At 41.9% G+C, this 22,468-nt stretch overlaps 1 protein-coding gene across 1 annotated transcript; it reads right to left on the minus strand.

The window, feature by feature from the left end:
* Positions 1-1,281: 1,281 nt before the first annotated feature.
* On the minus strand, positions 1,282-21,456 carry DAPL1 (death associated protein like 1). Its single transcript, XM_004743904.3, has 4 exons — positions 21,314-21,456; positions 12,260-12,347; positions 9,679-9,739; positions 1,282-1,562 (listed from the first exon to the last, which is right to left on the minus strand). The coding sequence occupies exons 1-4, from the start codon at positions 21,369-21,371 to the stop codon at positions 1,446-1,448; spliced, it is 324 nt and encodes a 107-aa protein (XP_004743961.1). The 5' UTR covers positions 21,372-21,456; the 3' UTR covers positions 1,282-1,445.
* Between the last annotated feature and the right edge of the window lie 1,012 nt (positions 21,457-22,468).

Consider the following 22,468-nt stretch of genomic DNA (forward strand, 5'->3'; position numbering starts at 1 on the left):
TAACATGATGGCCTAGAGTACTGACCACTTTTTTGGGTCAAGACAGGTGCTGACTGTTGGATAGCATTATTAATGAGAAGTGCAGACAGTGATGCTGTGATAGCTAAGCTTTGTAGAAAAAGGATGTGGTACTATCACCTGAAGGTACCCCTGGATATTCACATGTGAGTATACAGAGAGAGAGAAAGAGAGAGACAGAGGGAGAGAGAGAGAGTGTGTGTGTGTGTGTGTGTGTGTGTGTGTGTGGAGGGTAGGAGAGAGCTAGAGCTGGTTTAGCCTGGCAACACTTTCCCTCCTATTCCTCCCTTCAACTAAAACAATGGGTTAGGGATGCCTAGGTAGCTCAGTCATTAAGTGACTGACTTCGGCTCAGATCATGATCCCAATGTCCTGGGATTGAGCCCCACATCTGGCTCCTTGCTCAGTGGGGAGCCGCTTTTCCCTCCCCCTCTGCCTGCTACTCCCCCTGCTATTGCGCTATCTGACAAAAAAATGAATAAAATCTTTATTAAAAAAAAAACAAAACAAAAACCAGGGTGTCTGGGTGGCTCCGTGGGTTAAGCCTCTGCCTTCAGCTCGGGTCATGATCTCAGGGTCCTGGGATCGAGCCCCACCTCAGGGTCTCTGCCTCAGCAGGGAGCCTGCTTCCCCTCCTCTCTCTGCCTGCTGCTCTGCCTACTTGTGATCTCTCTCCCTCTGTCAAATAAATAAAATCTTTAAAAAAAAATAAAAAAATAAAACCAACATCTATACCCTAATCACAATGCCCTACAGCATCATGACTCCCCACCCCCAGGTTCAAGAGCATGAACTTTGTGGGAAGCCCTGAACAAATCTTCTGCTGAAACTGTAATTCTACCTTTCATCCTTGATAGCTTTACAGAAGACAATATGTTTGTAACAAACCTAAGGCTTTCATTGTCCCTCACCAAACCTTCGAAATGAACCTCCATATTTATGTGGGGAGCCGGAAACGACATTTCACCTCAAGTGAAAGCTGGAGCATCTTAGGACAAACATACTGAGAAGAATCCTGCCTCATGTTTGCGTAGAGTATTGGCCTCTGCACAGCTCAGAGTGTTCCCGTCTCCCCTCTGTCCTTGCGAGCGAACTCACTGTGGGTGGAAGAGCTCAGGGTCAGCATCAAGGAGAAAAGGGCCTAACCCGGGAGGTGGAGTGGAATACCCGTGTTCTGGATTCTCCAGGTTTCCACAGGATTACCTATGTAATCATCCGTGGGGTCCTGACCTGGACCAAAATGAGGCCCAAGAAGGCACTGGATTTATAAATTTGGATGCTTTATTATCTAAAGTCAAAAGAGAAGATACAAAAGCTGTTTTATTTACCAAGCAAGTGCACTAGGCCTATGGAACATTTTGGTCCTTTTCCCTAAGCTGTCAGATGTTCGCGGCAGTTGGCCAGACGCCTGTGTTTTACGTTCCAGCTTAACATTTTCGAGGCTGCTGAATAATGTAGATCCTTTTCAGTGGAGTGACCTTCTCCAGGGCGGGTCTGGGTTTTTGTTGTGCCATGTGCATTACTGCTGGAAATTTATGGCTGAGCTAAAGGTGAGAAGGAAAGAAAAAATAAGGGCATTGGATCTCTTTGGTCATGAAGTATTATAGTAGTAGAGGGCCATATGGTTGGTCAGGGCAACAGTTCTGGTTACTTCTTTCATACGTGTTTTTCCCATACCACCTCCTGCTCTGGGCTCAACATGTACGCATTCATCCCGTTTCTCTTATTAGCTTGTTCTTGATTTTGAAAACTATCAACTATATTATACCCAAGATGATGTACAGGATACACATATGCATTTATATGTATGTTTTGAAGTGACACTTTTAAAGGTAGGAATGCTTAATTATATCTCATCAGTTCTCCAAGATTAACAAGTATTTTTGTGCATATATAGATCAGTATATATAGATCAATATATATACAGAATATATATTCTAAGGAGGCTGTAGGGAACACCAGAGAAGATCCCACTGGGGAGGAATATTGTAAAAAGATCAAAAATAAGGAACCTCTGAAAGAAGCCATGGAGAGTTAGGGCCAGTTAGTATGTTGAAGCTTGAAATGGCTGTTTCTGTAGGTAAAAAATGGTCCAATATTGGCAATTTCCTATTGTTCAGTCTCCACAGCCTCATAAAAAGAAAGCTGAGGAGTGATTAGTAGCTCCAGGTAACAAAAGTTCTTATTAGTCATCCCACGGAAGATATCTGTGAAGAAAAGGGCTCCAGTGAACAAGTGAAAATGGCTCAAGTGAACACAAACAGCTTTTGACAGTAAGAGGAATTTCATATGGAACCCAGCAACCTTATGGAATTCACTCTAAGGACAGCTTCAGATGGAAAAGGTGCCCAGTGCTGTAAACAATTCACATGCAGTTCTCCTAGGAGAAGAATTTGTACCCAGTGACCTTGTGGGTCCATTCCAGTTCTTGGTTTCTAAGCCGATCAATACAACAGAAAGATACCTAAGGACACCCACCTTAGCCAGCAAGGAAGGGTGCCTCAGCTCATGAGGAAATTAACATCGCTGTGGAACTTACATGCCCTTGCCCTCACACTCAAGCTAAATAAAGGGGGAGATGAACTACATATGACCCCAAGCATCACATTGTTTATGGTTTATTTGGCCTCTTCTAAGCCAGGGAAAACATTAGTGTCTTATATCTCTTCTCAAATGTCCCTGAGCTCTAGGCACACAGCGTTCCCTTTCCTGTGCTACTTGACTCCAGAAAGTCCTTTCTTCTTGGTCTTAAACAATTAAACACCCCGGAGGAGTATACGCTGATGTGTTAACAGTGCTTATCTCTGAGGAATTATGAGCAATTCCCCATCTTCTTCTTTACTTTGCCTGTGAGTATTTTTCTACAATTTTTCTTTCACCATGAGCAGGCAGAAGTAATATCATAATGAAGCCCAGGGATGGTCTCTGTGGGCGTTCTAGCAGGAAGGAAGAAACATAATCGAGGTATTAGTCATAAATGTTGCTTTATAATCTAAAAAAGAGCGAGTGACTTTTTTTTTTTTTTTTTTGGCCAGATTAATTACCATTGGGCCACGAGGTATTTTAGAGTGTGGTAAGGGCAGTGTGTTTTGTTTTTGTTTTAACATTAGAACCAAAAGGAAACTTAAGAGGCCACTGACTTCAGTAATTTTCTTCCAGACTGGGTGTCTTCAGTGTCAACTAAAACAGATGGATTGTTTCAGGTTGGCTCTAAACCACATACAAGAGATTACAGGTGGGAAGATCACCTGCCAGGTTACATGAAGTCAAGCACAAGATGAAGAGGGTGGGAAAGGAAACAACAAGTAATTCTGACATAAAAGAAAAGTGGGCAAGTAGCCAAGGTGAGATAGGGCAAGATGACAAGTCGACGCTGAGGACACAAAGCCACAGAGTCACTGTGACAGTGACCATGGCAGGGGAGGGGAGGCATCAACCCATGACCTGACTGTCTCTAGGCTTATTTCCACACTTTAGAGGCTGTAGTTTTTTTTTTTAATCTCTTAAAAATTTGTAAAATCCGCATGACAAAATTTACCATTTCACCCACTTTCAAGCGTACAGCTTGGCGGCATTAAATGCATTGACACTGTTGTGCAACCATCTCTGCCATTCATCTCCAGAACTTTTACAGCACATCAAACTGAAGCTCTGTATCCTTTAAACAACAACTCCTCGCTCCCTCCTCCCACCTTCCAGCCTCTGGCAACCGCATTCTACCTTCTGTCTTATGACTGCTGACTGCTCCGGGTATCATGTGTAAGTGGACTCATGCGGGATGTGTCCTTTTGTGTCTGGCTTCTTTTGTTTCAAGACTTACCCAGTTGTGATATGTGTCAGAATTCCCTTCCTTTTTAAGGCTGACCAGTATCCCACTGACTGTGTGTATACCGCATTTTGTGTATGTGAGATGATGATATGATGATGGACATTTTGGTAGCTTCTACCTTTTGACTATTGTGAATAATGTTGCTATAAACAATGGTGTATAACATCTGTTCAAATCCCTGCTTTCCATTCTTTTGGGTATATACCCAGAAGTAGAATTGCTGGATGACAGATTTCTATGTTTAATTTTTTGAGGAGCTGCCATATTGTGGCTTTTTTTTTATAGTGGCTGTAAGATTTTCCATTCCCACCAGTAATGCACAGGGGTTAGGAGCTACATTTTTACTAAGGCATTTAACAGAGGTCCTCAAAGTTCTGCTCAACTGCTTTTCAGGAGGGCAATGCTGCAGATCAGAATTAATGGGAGGCTGTCCCTGGGGCCTGTTGGCCATCTGTGAACTGATCTGGGAAAGTTTAAGGGGGGAAAAAATCAACAGGATTGAGAAAGAAATGGAAATAATTCTGGCAAAGGTAACAGCCTTAGGGAAACTGCCCATAATTATTAAATTACAGATATACAGGTCTTAAGGAGCCTGGAGCAGGGCTGTCCGGCAACTCTTGAATATCCAACAAGAGACTCAAGTTCTCTTTCTCATATGCTCCAGTCCCTCAATGGAGAACACCTGAATGTAGAAGGACTTGCGGGTTGCAGGTGGAGAGTCTACAAAGAGTCTTCTATCAGAATTGAAACTGTTAGTAAAATGGTTAACCTCGAAATAGACTAAATATTTGCTGTAGATTTTGTATCAATGGCAATAGGACGATTGTATTTTCTAGCGGGAACCAGAAATAAATAGGAATAGCTTTCCAGAGTACCACCTCCAGCCAGGCTTCAGTCTGGCATCTGAACCTTGGGGAAGCTTTGGATTTTTCATCATTAGTCTTTATAGGATGACAGTGTTTGTAAAAAAGAAAGGTGTTTCTTGTCTGATTCATTAGGATAGAGAATCTCGGGTAACCTCGTAAGGGAAAGAATTCAAGGCCAGTGTGTGTACAAGAATTTCGGTCTTGCTGAGACTCCATCACATAAGGGGCAACATACTGAACTTGAAAAGCAGATCAATAGAAACTTCCACATGCAGAATTTACCTTCTTGGGTAGCTGTGACCTCAGAATCTATAGTTTTCGTTTCCGAGAAAAAAGCAAAAGAAGCATAATAAAAGTCTTTATGATCGGAGCTGTGAAAGAAATTCTAGATGCAAGAAAATGAGTGGCAGGTTTTGTTTTAGAGCCTGAAGTTAGGTAGTATTCACACACTGGCCATTCTTCTATTCATCTTTCCAGGGTGTTAACTTCCAGCCTGAATGTTAGCACTTAGATTTCCACACCCCGTTAAGCAAAATGCTTAAAACAAAACCTTCAGCTTGAGTCAATGAAATTCAAGGCTACTCCTATGGTGACGTTTATCTACAGAACAAGAGACACCTTTTTAGATTTGCAGATGCCTTTGATAGTTTCCGCTCCCTTAGGATCTCATTTCACATACATCTCACTAACTCTGGCAGTGGTGACACATTTGGCAACTTGAAAAGTGGCCCCAACTTTAACTAGGCTTCAACAGTCCAACCCACGCCACACCATAACCCGACCCTGTTACTAACGCTTCAGATGGATACTTTCATGTTCAGAGTAGCTTCACAATGATTGCCAAATTTTATTTCCATAACCGTCTACAGAATTGTCTTTCACTCTCTGCCTTAAAAAAAAAAAAAAAAAAAAAAAAAAAAAAAGATTAAATGAACGACCATAAATCTCAGAGGAGCTCCGTGTCTTCTAAAGAGTCAAACAGCCTTGAAGGAATTGGTGGAACTTGGTCTGAGACCGGTTCTTCCAGATTTTCAGCTGAGAGAATTTGGGGGTTACCTAAGGCCTTTTCTGCAGGAATACCAGGTTATATGGCCTGTCACCAGGCAACCTGAATTTTCTCATTAAGTAGGGCTGGAAGAGGCAGGAAGGGCTATCTGGAGAGGGAAAGAGGCAAGGAGAAAGGTAGTGGGAGAGAGAGTTCTGTGTGCAGAGAAGAGTTGGGGGAAGTAGTGGGAGGGGAAAATTTCAGGCTGCTTCCCACCTAGATTCATACAATTACAGGCTTTGGGGGATTGTTTTTCAATCACCCACATCTCAGCCCCTAGGTCGGTTTTAAAGCACGGTATCCAGGGATGAGTGACATATGGATAGAAATGTCTTGCCATGTGTAAGTGGTTGATGAGATCCTATGAATAAGACTGTCCTCTTACTGCCTTAGACTCTTTTTTTTTTTTTTTTTTAGAGAGAGACACAGACAGACAGAATGCACATGTGCATGAAGGACAGGGCAGAGGGAGAGGGAGACAGACGCTCCCAAGTGGGGTCCATGCTCAGCATGGAGGTGATGTGAGTCTCGATCTCACAACCCTGAGATCATGACCTCAGCTAAAATCAAGAGTCGGACACTTTTAACCCACTGAGCCACCCAGGCATCCCACTGCCTTAGACTCTTAAATTCTTGCATTGGTATGAGAATTAACATGGGTTCTTGGGACCAGACATAACTCTAGCTGAGGGCATGAATGTTTCTAAATGCAGAGGATATGCCCCTCATTTCTGCTACTGTCTTTCTTCTGGCCAATTATATATTGTTAGGTCTTCATGACAGAGATATTGTGGGGGAATGGTAATGCTGGTGAAAAGCCATCAGTAGATATCTATACTTACATTTCTCTATCTTTTATATATCTTAATTTTATTGTATGAGGCAGTATATAGTTTATGCATTTTTCATTTTAAAATTAACATATAATTCATTTACAGTAAAATATACCCCTTTAGTGTACAGTTCTATGAGTTTTCCTAAGTACACACAGTCTGTGACCAAAATTAAGAGGCAGAGCCCTCAACCCTCAGATTTCCTCCTGTCTCCTTTTGGTCAGACCCTTTTCTCACCCCTAGCTCCTGACAACCACAGATCTCAACACATCTATTTTTAAAATGTCTTTCCATCCCAAGGTGACCTTTACTATAAAATCTTAAGAGGCTCCTAGGTGGCCCAGTGGGTTAAGCCTTGGATTCTTGATTTCGGGGTCAAGAGACAGAGCCCTAGTGTAGTGTGGGCTTAAGATTCTCTTTCCTTCTGGACGTCCCTCCTTGCTTCCCACCCTTTCTGTTCTCTCCCTCTCTCTTATAAAAAAAATCTTATTGTGATTCAGGTTGAACTACAGACTCCGGAGGGATTTTTTAGTGGTAAGAAAACACATGGATCCCACCAATTACCATACTCAAGATAGTCATATATGGTGATCTTGGGACTTGATTTTGTTGCTGGCCTTTTATCCTTTGCCTGGGATTCCAAGTGAGGTCCTGTAGCATGCTTGCCCGGGAATAGAAGCTAACATTTATGAGGGCGAACTGCACTTGGCTCTGCTAAGTACTTTGTGTATATTACATAAGGTCATTTTATTCTCACAACATTTCTGTGAACTGGATCCTATTAACCACATTCCCATTTACAGATGAGGAACCAGAGGCATAGGAAAGGGAGGAAATCTGAGTGACAGAGCCATCAGGAGACACATCTGATGTCTGATGTCAGTCCTGTTTTAACCAGTAAACAAACTCTGTACTCTTAGCCACAACCCTACAGCAGTAAACATTGAACTAAGAGTTAAAATTGTGTGTTTCTTTTTTTAAATAGGTACAGTTGCTGTTAAAAATATTTGTAACAACACACCATCTCAATGTTTTCCTGTGGTTTACAAATACAACTTGTTGTTATTGTTGTTGATTTTCCTTTTAATCTGTGAAATAAGGAAGTGATATTTTTAACTGAAAGGGAAAGAACTCCTCTATGTCATGACATAAGCATATGTGTCTATCAAAAACAATATAGACTCTGGCACCATAACTCATATATAGCCTAGTGGTGCCTGGGTGGCTCAGCTATTAAGCATCTGCCTTTGGCTCAGGTCATGATACCAGTGTCCCGGGATCAAGCCCTGCCTCAGGTTCCCTGCTCTGCAAGAGGCCTGCTTCTCCCTCTCTCTCTGCTTGTTTTCCCTCACTGTGTCTCACTGTCAAATAAATAAATAAAATCTTTTAAAAAAAATATATAGCATAATCAGCTTCTACTGACCACTCCCTTTAAACATTTTATTTGGGGTTAACATATATTCTAGAGGACTGTGTCCAGTCCCTCCAGTTCCATTTACGAGTGCACCCAGTCTGTGGCCCCCGAGGAAGAGGCGTTTTGTGGGCAGGTGCAAGAGGACGTGGGATGCAGAAGCCAACAGCCTGTTTTGCTCTGGCACATTCATCCCAGCCCCTCTTCTAAAGCCAGGGAGGCAGGGGGCTGTTTATGACATCACCTCAAATCTATCTGTGGGAGAACCAAGCTCCTCACATTAGAAGGCTTTGTAGCGGTGGCCTATAATCAAGATCTCGCCTTGTACTGGGACACTTGGCTGGCTCAGCCAGTAAAGCATGCCACTCTTAATTTTGAGGTTGTAAGTTTCAGCTGATGTTGGGCATGGAGATGACTTAAAAAAAAATCTGCTTAGTACCATCTGCCTTGATACATCCCGTGGACTTCAGACACATCTATTTATTTTGCTGTCACAGAACCAGTACTACTAACCCGAGTGCAAACAGGTTACACTGTGCCAGGCACGGTTTTAAAAGCATCACACGTACAAACTCATTCCACACAACAACCCTGTGAAGGATATACTCTTCCTTATCGCCATTTTTTTTTTTTTTTTTTTTTTTTTTGTAGACTCCATGCCCAGCATGGAGCCCAACACAGGGATTGGATTTGTGACCCTGAGATCAAGCCTCTGAGATCAACACTTGAGCAGAGATCAAGAGTCAGACACTCAACCAACTGAGCCACCCAGGCGCCCTTCCTTATCTCCAAGTTACAAATAATTTATCTAAGGCACAGTATGAGTAATTTGCTCAAGGTCATACCAATAAAGTAGAGAAGCCGCTACCAAATGGAGGCCCCTAGAGGTCTAGCTGCTCAGTTTCTGCTCCCATCTTTTCCAGAGTCCTGATTTTGGCAGTGACAGTCTTCCTTCTATAAATTATGCACAGTCCTGTCCCTTCCATTAACAGGAGAGCAGCAGAGTGGGTTATTCCTTGCTTTCAATGCAAATTATCTGCCCCAGCGGGGTAGAATAAGGACCTTCACTTAGATTACCTACAAAATTCAAAAACAAACTAGTAAATCCAAAACCAAACCACTGTTAATCTGGTAAGAGTTTTCCAAGTTTCTGGAGCTACTTAGAAGAAATACAAGATATAGAATAAATTTAGCAACGGCCAACCACCCGCACAAACAGATTTTCCTGGATAAACCTAGCCAGTGCTGAGTGTTCCTCCAGCCCTAATCTGTGCAACTGTCCGCCACTCACTTTCACCTCAAATCAAATATTGCCTTGTGGGTAGGAAGTGGTGGGTAGCAAGCTCCCGCACTGCTCAAGTCCCAATCCACAGGCCGCCTTTTTATAAAAACATGCCGATGATTCTGAGAAATTTCAGGATGGCACAGTACAACTCTGCCACTTCGGTGTCATGATTCTTGCCTTGTTTTCTGTCTTATTTTTCACATGATTTATTAAACAGACACTAGGAACTTGGGAGAAACAGGTCTTGGGGAGTGCAGTCCTCCCCAAGAACGGCAAATGTCTGAGTTGGATAAAAGCTCAGTGCTCAGTTTTGTTCACTCATTCGACTTGACTGTTGGATAAATCCTGAGCGGGAACGTTCGTGAGGGGCCTCACCCATACCCCGCCTCACCTTCTCCAGCGTGTCATTCAGAGCATCCATGGCCTGGAGTTTGGCAACGCTTGCAATGGCACTGTAAAGATGAAACAAAATTTCACTGAGGACCCCAAAATTTTCCTACTAAGGAGGTTAAATGATTGATACAGCGACTGTCTACTTGGCCTTTAAGCTTTTATTCTGCTTGGCAGTATCCAGAAGAAAAAAAGATTCTGCTTTTGTGTGTCCGTGTGCTGTAAAAATCTTTGTAGGCCAAGTTATTATTACTGGTGTATTTTTATTTCATCTTTCCATGGGTGTATATAGCTTGGTGACTCTTCACAACTAGCCAAACCAGCTGACCCCAGGGATAACCACTCCCCTGACTTAGAGCCCTGCAGATTAGTTTTGACTGTTTCTGTACTTCATAAAAGGAATCACACAGCATGGGCTCTTTTGCGTCTGGCTTCTTTTTCTTGGGCCAATTTATTTTGTAGGAGAGCGTCAATCAGGGCTGAGCCTGCTTGTACAGCTTCTTGATGGAAACTTTGCATTTGGCACTTTTTTTTTTCTTGGATGGCTGGCATTGGTGAGGGAAAGTTATTAGGACATGGACATAGATTGATGGTACTTAGAAATTTATTTTCTCTGATACATTTTGCAAAAGCCATCCTCCAAGAAGATGTAAGGAAGGATGTTTGTCCATGAAAATGAGGGCCTCATATTTCCTGCACCCACTCCCGAAGCACAGGAATGTCAGCGGCTGAGGGAGATTGAGAGTGGAGGGAATGAAGCTCCAGCTTCAGGGCCTCGCCCTGCACCGGCTCCTTCCTCCTCACGGTCAGGCCAGTGCCCAGCCCTTTCATATCTGTGGTGTTTCATCACTTCTCTTTAAAGTGGCCCCCAAATCCTACACACATCAAGCCCCCTATAACTGATGCTAGTGAATAGGGCAATAGAGAGGTGAGCTATTTCCTGCTGTTTATGTTCTGCTGTGGACCCATTCTCATTTTTAAAAAGATTTTATTGATTTATTTGGGGGAGAGAGAGAGAGAGAAAGTGAGCATGAGAGGGGGAGGAGGGTAGAGGGAGAAGCAGACTCCCTGATGAGCAGGAGCCCGATGCAGGACTCCATCCTGGGACTCCAGGATCATGACCTGAGCTGAAGGCAGTCGCTTAACCAACTGAGCCACCCAGGTGCCACCCCTCCCCCCATCCTCATTTTTGAATGACTATAAGACAACACCTGAATTTTTAAAGAGGGTCCCAATCTCCACTTTGTTACTCTCTGGTCAGCTCTTCCTACAATGTTCAGCTGATGCCAGAATTCATAGTTGAGTCCCCATTTCCTGAGGTGCAGAGGAACAAATTCCTCGTCTACTGGCTGCCAACTGGATGTCATTTCCAAGCCATGACTTTTTAGTTCCCGGGTCCCTGGCCCAGACATGATAACCAGGGTCACCATGAACACGGCTTATGCTTGATCAGGTTTTAGTGACAGAATCAAACCAGCCTGCAGTTCAACAACAGCCTGGTGTCGTTTCAAGGGCTTTCTCTGTTCTAAGAACTGTCCTAGAGCTCGGTCAGCCGCTGAGGATTTACAGCCTTGGCTTTCATTGTGTGGCAATTATTTCTGATATCAGAAGAAACAAAAAACATAACTGGTAATGGGGCCAATGCGCATTTCATTTTAAAAGTGGAACAAATCCTCAGAAAATTCTCTTCCCAGAAACTGGGAAGAAAACTTTAAAAATGATTTCAAAATAATTTTGTATGAAAGAGCCAGAGAAATTCCACAGTCTATTTCCCGCTGCATTCCCTTCTGAGACTGTTACACATCCCTACGCATCCCTGAACATCCTCTAACTCACTCTGTTTGAATCACTCTTGAACTCATCTGTGGAAACCATGTTGAAATTGTCTTTGAAGTGTCCCCATCACCTCCTTGGAGTTTTGCACGTTTCTTTCTTTTACAACACAGTCATTTTCCTTAACCACAGTCCCGTGCTTGGGCCATTTGCGCACCTCCACAGCCCACAGCTCTCTGATGAGCTGTGCCTTTTGTCAAGGTCACAGCAGAAGAAGCAGAGAGAGACCAACTTCAGTATCTCTATGCCTTCTGGCTATGCCAAATATTGTGGCCATTATTTTCTAAATAATTAAGTGATGGATTTACCCCCCCCCCCTGCCCGCAAAACCCATTTATTTTTAATTCAGAAGATTTGCTACAGCAGAAAGCATACTATGAAAACAGGGCCAGCCTAGGGACATTATTTTAAAGGCTAATTTGAAAATAGGATCAAGGAACATGAGTCAGGTTTGGATGCACTCAGGATTGTGCTTTGTAAGTACAAGGGAGATGAGCAGGCTGCAGAGAGGAGGAGGATGTGGGTAATGAGTGGGCCCAGAGAGAGTTTTCTAGAAGGTAGCAACCTTTCACCTGAATGTGCCTTTCTTTAGCCCCTGTCCACTCCTCAGCTGGCTGGCTCTAACTCTGTTCAGTAAAGGCCTGGGGAGCCTTGGTTTATCGTAAAATACAGGGAGGCCTCTGACTTCTGTAAGCAGTCACTCAAAACTCCTTGAGGTGATGAAGGAGAAGAAATTCAGTAATCCCTACCTTGTTTTCTCTAATCCTGTTTTTTTGGTATGTCTCTCCAGGACACCAATTTCTTGTTTTTTGGAAATTCGCATGCCTCCAGCCTTTACTATAAACAAACAAGCATCAAACAAACAACAAACAAACAAAAACAAAACAAATAAACAAACAAGCATCAACACAGGAGTTGTGATTAGAATAAAAACAGTAGGCTTGCTTTTCTTATTCAAGGTATGAATTTAGATTTGAAAAGAATTTTAGAACTTACTTTTTGAAGATCTAAACTTTTATCTAAAACAACACAATAAAACGTTACCTTGAACTGAATAGAAGAAAAAATATTGTGTTAGGCAGACAAGGTGGGGAAGCGGAGAAGGGCTGAGGTCTGCTTGTTTATGTACATAGAGCAGGAACTGAGGCTAAGAAAAGTAGCAGAGGTTTACACCTTTGGTTTGGGGAAGAGAATAGCAACATACTCCCTACTCCCTTAGGCATTTCACTGAAAAACATTTTTTTCTTGTTATCAAACCAACTATGCTTTTTATGATAGCCACAGACAATTACAATGTGACCCTCTTGTTTTCCCACAAGATTAAAGTTTGTGCAAGGCTTGCACTTTTTTTTTCTTTTCAACTAAAGCATTCAAAAGCACAGATTCTGAGGGATGAGCCAAAAGTCAGGGCATGTGATGGTAACAGCCATTTAATTCAAGAGAGATGCCTCTGATCCCACCGGAACCCCACCTTCCATCCCAGACCCCAAACCTCCGGACATTGGCCAAGCTCAGATGTTCTAATGAGTAATTAAACTACATTAAAAATCCTGCCATTCAGGAGATCAATTAGTGTTAATTAGGCTACAGATGACCTAACAGCAATTCAAGTGTTTAACAATGTCAGATGAAATCAACTTTTGAAAAGGAACAACCCATTTCAGATTGCAAGTCAAAGCAAATACTTCTTTCTGTTCCCAGGAAATTTGCACATCTAAAATCTGACAAGCTCAAATGCGAAAAAGCTAAATGGACATTGATTTGTTTGAACCTGTTAATTCTTTTTATGGAAATGTCAAACTGACAAATTCCAAAGCTCGGTCCAATAAAATGAAAAGTAAGGAAAACCTATTCTATTTCTCAATGCACTTAGAAATTTGACTTTATCACTGTTCTTTAAAAATTATTATATATATTGCTGATTTTGTGAAATATGCATAAGGCCCATAATTCAAAAAGTGTAAAAGAGTCTGCAGTCTCCCTCCCACCATTATTTCCAGCCCCTAATTCATCTCCTAGCTACTGCGAATGGTAGACAAGTCCTATGTTCATCCCCAGATACTGCACATATTACTCTTGTTTAAATGGCAGCATAAGATACACCTTGTTCTACATCTTGTTTATTTATATTTTTCATTCAATCATACATTCTGGAGTAAATTCCCTATCTATCTATATATAGAGAAATGTGTCGTTCTTTTTAACATCTGCTTTAAATTTTCATTATGTGAACATCCTGTATTTACTTAACCAATTCCCAAATGTTAGACATTTCAGATGTTTCTAATTCATTGATGTCACAAACAATGCTGCAACAAATATCCTTTTATACGCATAATTTTGCACAAGTGCAAGTATACCCATGGGAGAAATTCCTACAAGTGATCTTGTTAGTTCTGAAGGGTATGTGCATTTAAAATTTTGTTACAACTTGCCAAATCGCCTTTCCCAGAGGCTGTACCAGTTACAGCCTCAGGAACGAAGATGACAGTGATTTTTTTTCCTCCTACTTTAACAACAATGGGAGCTGGGAAATATTTGGTTTTGATGAGCAGGAAGTTAAAAAAGAAAGATAACGTGTTTTAATTTGCATTTCTTCTATTTTACTAAAGGTTGAGCTTATTTCTGTGTTTTAGAAGCCATTTCTATTTTCTCTTTATGAGCTGTTCAATTTTTTTGTCCATTTTTTTTAATGGTCTTGCTTTAAATTTAAAGATTTTTTTTAAAGGGAAAATTCATATGTTTATATTTCTGGAGACTCTCTATTCAAGAACATGGTATGCATTTCCATTGTTCACATCTTCTTTGGGGTCCCTCAGTAACTGGTTTGCATAGATCTTACACATGTATTGTCAAGTTTATTCCTTAAGCATTTTACCTTGGTTGTTGCTATTGTAAATGGGGTCAATTCTTCAATTATAACTCTGACAGATTGTTGTTCTTATATCTCTGACTTTATACCCAGACCTTATTGAGTTCTTACTGTTTATAATGGTTTTTTTTTGTTGCTGATTCCCTTGGGTTTTTCAGGTAAAAAACATTATATAACCTGTAAAGAATTATAGTACTACCTCCTGTAGAATAATGTTAAATAGTCATGATGGTTGACAGCTTCATTTTATAATAAGTTTTAAGGGATTGTTTTTAATTTTTTCATTACATATGATGTGTACTTAGGTGGATACACACACATATACACAAAAATATATATGTATATGTAATATATATATATTTTTTCAAATTAGGGAAATGTTCTTCTATTACTATTTTGTTGGGCTTGAAAATTACAAATGCCTTTTTAGCATTCATGCATATGATCCATGATTTTTATCCTTCATGTGGTTACTTATATTAACAGATATTAATCTATAAAGATAGATTAATGGTTGTCTTACTATCAAACCATTCTTGCATTCATGGAATAAACTCCACTTGGTCATTTTGAATCACCATGTTGTTTTTTCATTGACTATAAAAGCTTCTCATGAGAATTTTGCAGTATTAGAGTCAGTCTAGGAAAAGAATGCTATTTTTACACATGGTCTGCTTTAAATTCATGCATACCCAGAAAGAGACACATATTATATGAGAAAAAGGCATGCAGAGTAATCAGCAACAGAAATCAAATGATGAGAAAACATCTTCTGAACAGCCACGGAATGTAGATGTGAAATAAACCAAGGGATGGCTTTCCCAGGAAGACGGAGGAGGGAGTGCCTCTGTGTGAAGGGGCTGGTGTTCACAACCCCTGACTCTTGTGCTGAGAGGAGCCAAACAGGAGGTCTAGAGGTTGGGCCTTCAGTACCCCTCCCAACTGTGTTTTTCTTTCTCCCTGTGACAAGTGCTTTTGAAATATGGAGTGCTGTAATTATTTTCTTATTAACATTCCTTGTGTTTTCCCTGATGCTGTTGTTTCTATGTATTTATTCTTTTTTTTTTTTTTTAAAGATTTTGTTTATTTATTTGACAGACAGAGATCACAAGTAGGCAGAGAGACAGGCAGAGAGAGAGGAGGAAGCAGGCTCGCTGCTGAGCAGAGAGCCCGATGCGGGGCTCCATCCCAGGACCCTGGGATCATGACCTGAGCCGAAGGCAGAGGCTTACCCCACTGAGCCACCCAGGCTAGGTATTTATTTTACCTAGACTGATTATTATCACCAACTATAGAAGCAAACTTGTTAATAGTTAAAATAAGCAATAGTTAAAAATGAGATGCCCTTTGGAATGTTGAGTTCTGTACTACTGATTTGCAAAAATCTTGACAACCTAGACAAGTCAAGAGGAGATGGGCCAGTGTGAGGAAGGGAGCCACATCACAGGAGGAACTAGAAAGTATGGAAACGTCACTTCTGAAGAAGATAGACTCAAGAGAATGTAGGTGGCATCTCCAAACATCTGAGGGGCTATCATGTGGAGGAGGAATGGTTTTCTGGTGAGGAATTTTTTTTTTTTTAAAGTAGATTCCAGGTGTGGGGCCCAACATAGGGTTCAAACTCACCACCCTGAGATCAAGACCCTGATATTAAGACCTGAACTGCGATCAAGAGTCAAATGCAAGGGCGCTTGGGTGGCTCAGTGGGTTAAAGCCTCTGCCTTTGGCTCAGGTCATGACCCCCAGGGTCCTGGGATCAAGCCCCACATCGGGCTCTCTGTTCAGCAGTGAGCCTGCTTCCCCACATCTCTCTCTCTGCCTGTCTCTCTGCCTACTTGTGATCTGTGTCAAATAAATAAATAAAATCTTAAAAAAAAAAAAAAAGGAGTCAAATGCTTAACCAACTGAGCCACCCAGGCACCCATGCTGGTGAGGAAATTTCATGTAGGGTCAGATAGTTCTACCCCTACTGAGCTCTGGGACCTTGAGCAAGACACTTAAATCCCCCTAAGACTCAGTTTCTGCATCCTTCAATAAGAATAATTGTTCAGGTTACTCTAGACAATAGAGGTGACAGGAGCACCTGGTTTATGGTAATTGTTATTATTTATATTTACTTGATGTTGTTTCAGAGGAGAGACTGAAGACCAAAGGATAAATGTTCCAGAATGATACTGGCTACTGGTCTGGCTAGTTTGTATTATTCAAGGGGAAGTAGGTGCCTAGTAGAACAGTAAGTCCCTTGGCTCTCAGTGTGTTCAAGAAGTGCCCCTGCCATGAACATCTTAAGAGGACGTGGGGAAATCTGATGGAAGTTGAAGTAGGTGATCTTTATCATTAAGTCTTTGTCTCAAAAATAAAATCACTTTCCTCCCTTTGGAAAGAATATAAGGCACTTAACAGAGAAGTAAATGCCAGAAGAAATTGAAGAATGTATTCTTAAGAATAATAAGACAGAGAGATTTGAGGGGAAATTAAAAATCCTCCCAGAAGATTCCTACTTTCATCCAGGAGACTTTGAATCCTCTCTCTGATGGGGCTGTATGCTCTAACTCAGTGATTTAGGAGACATAAGTAAACCACACACACCTTGGATTTCCAGAGCACAGTTCTTGTATCAAACTTGTTCTGGTAGGTAATTTGCTTGGTCAGCCACATACAGCAGAAAGACACAGAAAATAATATCCCCATACTCTACATGGACATACTAAGATATAGATTAAGGCTCCTCACACTACTTGGGGTGACTGAACCAGATGGAACCGGTTTATGGGAGGGTCATCATCAAAGCTCTGCTGGGAACACTAGTCACACTGGTCTCCCAGAACTGAGATAAACCACTGTAAATAAATATTTACAATCCAACACAATCAGATACTGCCCATGTTCGATAGATCGGGTAGGTCTAACTCATGAGAACTCTTCGAAGTTTCACTGTATCTAACTTAGCTTACTTAAAGCTGTAGTAATTTACACAATTCCATGTTTGGGACTATAATGCCTTTTGAACTTCTATAGAAGGACCAATCAGAATTGGGCAAGGTAAAATATGAACTGATTTTAACATTTTAATAGTTGAGTACAAATACATAAGATAAGACTTTATGCAAAATGAACTAGAGCTTTAAAAAATGTAAAAGAGAGAGATGCCCTTCTGGATAATTTCATTAGAAAATCTAAATTTATGTGGGGGAAAATGAACCTTTGCTGAGCGAGCATTATACTCTTCTAGTTGCTTTTGTAGTTTATAACTTTGCAAAAATAGGCACTTGAGTTTAGGATGCTATATGATAATCTTCCAGTTAAGATCTTCCAGACAACATTTCTGGTAGAGGAGAGTCAAGATAAAGAAAGACACATCTGTCCGCAAAAGAAGCTTTTCTCTTTCACGAATCAGTGGAAAATGGACGGGAAAAGGCCGAATAACACAAAGGTTTGTGCACACGCTGCCTTGTGACTAAGCTGTTATATTTGAAGATTTTAACTAAAAGTTGAGATGTGCATAAAACATTCACTTTGCATTTAGAGTCAGTTTGTCAGCCCATTTTAAGATGTCAATCGAGACCCAAAAGGAAAGTCAGGAAAAGTTGGTGAAGTAAAGAGAGAGGGCTCTAGAGCAGGGGAGCATGGGGCTCCCCTTTATTTTCAGATCTCAGCCCCACTGCCCGAACTAGCTGCATGGCTTCGGGCTAGTCCCCCGACCTTGCTGACCTTTAGTTTGCTCCTCTGTGAAACAAGGACAGTGCATTGCCGGTCTGCAGGGCTGCGGCCGTGTCTAGGGAAGCAGCTGGTCTTACAGTCATCCAAACCCCTGTCCCCGTGATGTCTGGGGGACTGCGTCTCACCACCTCTCCTCCAGCCTCACAGATCAACCCCCATGCATTGACTTGAGCGGACGGGAGTTGAGAAAAGGAAGCCTGTGGTGTTTATTCTATTTTAAATGACCCGGGCCCTTTTGTAGCTATGGTTCCCCCCTCATTTTCTGTATAAGATTCACACTTGCGCCTGTCTCCAAACTTCCCTCTCTCATTAGTGAGCCAGAAAACTGATTCTCTCTGGGGGTTTCAAAGTGAGCCCTCTGAAGGCTCTGATTCATTTGACTTAAACCCAGTTACAACGTGCAAGAAATACAGAAAGCCTCGGAACTCCTGCTCTTTCTAGTTCCTTGTGTACTTCGCTTCCTTCTATCACCTTCCGCTCACAGATTTTTGGCCATTCACGTGATGGGTTTCCTCTAAAACTGAGAGCAAGGCAAAACAAAAAAGCAGCAAATCCAAAGCTAAGCTGAAAAGCACCTAGACCACCTCAAGCTTAATGTAGTCTTGTTTCCCAGCACAAACCGATAACCAGGGCTAACCAAAGTGAGATGTTTATTATATTAATATACAAAAAAGAAACGTGACTAAGCACTCCACACGGAGGTGGGAAAGAGTGACAGCTGGTTGATTTCTGAGAGGTTTCATTTTCAACTATGAGGAGGCAAGCACATTTATCTTGTCCCTTTCCTTCAGTTCCCTTCTGTTCTGACTGCCGCGGTTGTGCCTTGTGCAGCCGTGAGCATCAGAAGCCCTTGCGAGCGACCGGGAAGATCATTCCTTCTGCCAGAGGTGTGTTTCACTAGGGCCTGCATTTTAAGGAGACTAACATTCACGTATCAGCTGCTTTACATGGGTTTTCTCCTTTAATTATCATAACAATCTAATAGTATCGATGCTGTTTATTAGCTGCTGCTTTAAAGAGGAGGATTCTGGGGCGCCTGGGTGGCTCAGTGTGTTAAAGCCTCTGCCTTTGGTTCAGGTCATGATCCCAGGGTCCTGGGTTCGAGCCCCGCATCAGGCTCTCTGCTCAGCAGGAGCCCACCTACCCCTGTCTCTCTGCCTGCCTTTCTGCCTACTTGTGATTTCTGTCAAATAAATAAATAAAGTCTTAAAAAAAAAAAAAGAAAAAAGAAAAAGATGAGGATTCTGCGGCCAAGGGTAATGGAATGAAGGCAGAGGATAAGCCGAGACTCTGCCCAGTTCCAAAGGTGGTGTCAGTCCCTTCCTGCCACATCGCACCTGCTGCCCACTTCAGGGATTTCTATTTTGCTTATAAAAATCAGGTGAAGATTTAGTGGCATTTTGGCAATGAATTATTGTTCCATCAATAACATTTTGCACCACAGCAAACTGGTTCAGACTTAAAATATGTAGCAAGACAAGCTGAAGGATGAGGTTTCTTTGTTCACTTGCTCTCCGTGGGGAGGCAAAAGTCTGCCTTCATCTCCATCCTAATTACCCCAAACCTCTTATCTGTAGTGTCACAGTTCATAATAATTAATTGTCATGCCAGGGGCATTGTGACATGCTTGATGGAGTCATGGTGTGCTATGTACACAGAGTAATTAGCAATCATTAGCGGTGGGACAGAAAGTTCCTGGTGGTTTCATTCAAACTTTCATTTGGTTAAGTTTATCTCGTGTTCTTTGTGCATAAATGTAATTTAGTGAATCAGGTTTTAGCTTCTCCATTTCATGAAGGATGGGGGTGGGAAAAGAATGTGTTCTTTTTTTTTTTTCCTTTCTGTAATGAATGTTTCTTCTAATAATTTGCATATATAGTTCCTGGCCATTAGTTAGCATCAATTCTATTTTGTTTATTTTGTTTTGTTTATTTATTTTAAGAGACATGGGCAGAGGGAGAGAGCAGCCCAAGCAGGCTCCACACCCAGTTCTGATCCTGATATGGGGCTTGATCTCACAACCCTGAAATCATGACCTGAGCCGAAATCAAGAGTGTGACGCTCAACTGCCGGAGCCACCCAGGAGCCCCAGCATCATTAACTTTAAATACAGATAATGTTAACTATTGCCAAATCCAATTGCAAGTATAAAAGGTCAGGAGTCTGCCACAGGAAACTGGGGCACAGTGCCTAGAACTTAAAGCTCAGAATTAGTAGTAAAATTCAGACTCTTTCAGGTGAGCAGTCCACCACAAAGCTATCGAACCTCTGTGTCCCTTTTCAAAGCTTTCTGAAGGTGATTCCTGCCAGCATCCCCTACAGCAAAGATAACTGAAAAAACCTTGGCTTAGAGGTGCCAAAGCATTATGGCAATAAATTTTTTCAATGGAGAAAGGCAAGAACAAAGTGGTCAAGATTTTGAGATGTTTCTTAAGGAAAAAAAGAAGGAAGACAGTTGAAAGAACATGAAGCTAGCTAAAAATAGACCTGCTCACCTCAGTCAAGCTATATGAACAGTAAGTACAATAAAGCTAACTTTCATATTACAGAGAGTCTACGTTAAGAAAAAGAAAAATAAAGAGAGAAAACTATGGCTACTTTGCCAAATACTTTGATTGCTGCTTTCCCTAGTCAGCCCCCCTCCAGTGCTTGGGTCTGTATTAAAAAGTGCTCCTCAGCTTGATGACAAAGCAAACTACATTCTGGATAACACTGCCAAACCCCAAAGCCTGAGAAGAGAGAGAAAAATAAAGTTGCTGTCCTCTGTGTGGAAGCTGGTTTCCCTGGGTCTGAAGTCAGAGGATGCCCAGTCATCCTGGGGCGACTGAGACTTAGAGCTGGCTCCTCTTGAGAAGAAGGTTGCCATGGCAGTAAATTGCCTTCCTGTGGATGCCTCGCTGCTTACCTACGGCCCAGGAGGGAAGGTCCAACCTTAGCTCTCCCCTTTCACAAGCTCTGAATCCCATATCCCTTCATTTCTAATGAGGTTTTAATTCAACTGGGGCTTGACCAATCCTCAGGTGGTGTATACATAAGCTCGGAGAGTTCTAAGATGTAGGAGGCAATGAGGTCGTGTGACGTTAATGTGACAAGGGAACGCTGAGAACCTCGGCTCTGTTGGGGAGCCCCTGTTGCAGGCACTGATGGAAAGAGGAGCAGCAGGGAGACCGGTGCGCTCTGCAGGACGGCAGAGGGCAGGTGGGTAGCCTACCTGCAGGAGGATGCCCCCCTTTCAGCGGGGAGAGCAGGACTTGCCCTTCATTTGCCATAGCTTGTGCCAGTGCCAGTGCCAGGCCAGGACGGTGCTCCGGAGGCTGGAGGCTGCGTGCCAGCTGCTGCCGCCCCGGTGCAGCCTGGCTTTATATGGGCAGGGGGCGGGGCCCCTGAGGGGAATGCTGAGCAGCAACAGGGCTTGTCACCGAGCTTTGTGGGAACCCACATCTCCTTGGCAAGCTTTCTCTTCAAAGAAAACTTTCTTCTTGGTCCCTTTATCTCAGAAAGCAAGGTAGACAGCTGAGGGAAACTCCCATTTTCTTTTGCCAGAGGAAGGGGAGAGGATGAAGGGCAATCCTTTTTCTTTCTAACTATCCCTCCATCAAGTATATATGGTGCACCTACAATGGGACAGAAACGACAAGGAGGTCAAGATTTTTGTTTCAAGACATCTGTAGGCTTGCTGAAGAGACAACTAGAAAACAAAGACAATGTCTTTGCCCCAGCCTTTGCAACCGTAAGCATTCACGCTAAGAAAGGAAGCGGGGTTGTGTGCAGAGACTTCCCTACAAGGATGTCAATCATGCATTCCTCTTTCGTTTTGTTATTTTTTTAGATTGACTGGTATCAATACAACATTCCAAATTAGAGAGGGATAGTTAAGATATAGCCATGAGAATACTATGTACACATAGCGTATCATATTCTCAGATAATATTTAATGATGTGAAAACTTTCATGATCAGATAGTGAAAAAATAGGCTAGAAGCCAATGGATGCCAATTTTGCTAAAAAGAAAAAGTCCAAATTTCAGCTTTATTGTATCTCCCGTGCTGATCAAAGTTGGGTGTATGGCAGTTACTAAGACATATTTCTTTGTTCTTCAATACAATTAAAAACTTCTGCTCTTCAAAAAGGGGGGAAAAAAAAACAACCTTCTGCTCTTCAGAAAGTATTGTTAAGGAAATGAAGACCAGCCACAAGCTGAGGGGAAGAGAAAAAAATGTGTAGAACACATTCCTATAAGTACTGGCATCTAGAATACATAAAAAAACAACTCAGTAATAAGAAAACAAATGACCCAATCTTTAAAAATGGGCAAAATATTATAAAACAAAAACTTCACATAGTAGAGATATGGACAGCAAGTGCA

The sequence above is a fragment of the Mustela putorius genome, unplaced genomic scaffold (assembly GCF_011764305.1).
Source record: "Mustela putorius furo isolate JIRA1106 unplaced genomic scaffold, ASM1176430v1.1 tig00003869_pilon_pilon_pilon, whole genome shotgun sequence".
In the NCBI taxonomy this organism is placed as follows: Eukaryota; Metazoa; Chordata; class Mammalia; order Carnivora; family Mustelidae; genus Mustela; species Mustela putorius.

Excerpts from the sequence above, each read along its gene's own strand:
- DAPL1 (XM_004743904.3), bottom strand. The coding sequence starts at position 21,371 with ATGGCAAATGAAGGGCAAGTCCTGCTCTCCCCGCTGAAAGGGGGGCAT. Across the intron at positions 12,348-21,313 it reads AGGGGGGCATCCTCCTGCAG|TAAAGGCTGGAGGCATGCGA; the intron begins GTAGGCTACCCA and ends GTTTGTTTATAG. Across the intron at positions 1,563-9,678 it reads TGAATGACACGCTGGAGAAG|CTCAGCCATAAATTTCCAGC; the intron begins GTGAGGCGGGGT and ends TCTCACCTTTAG.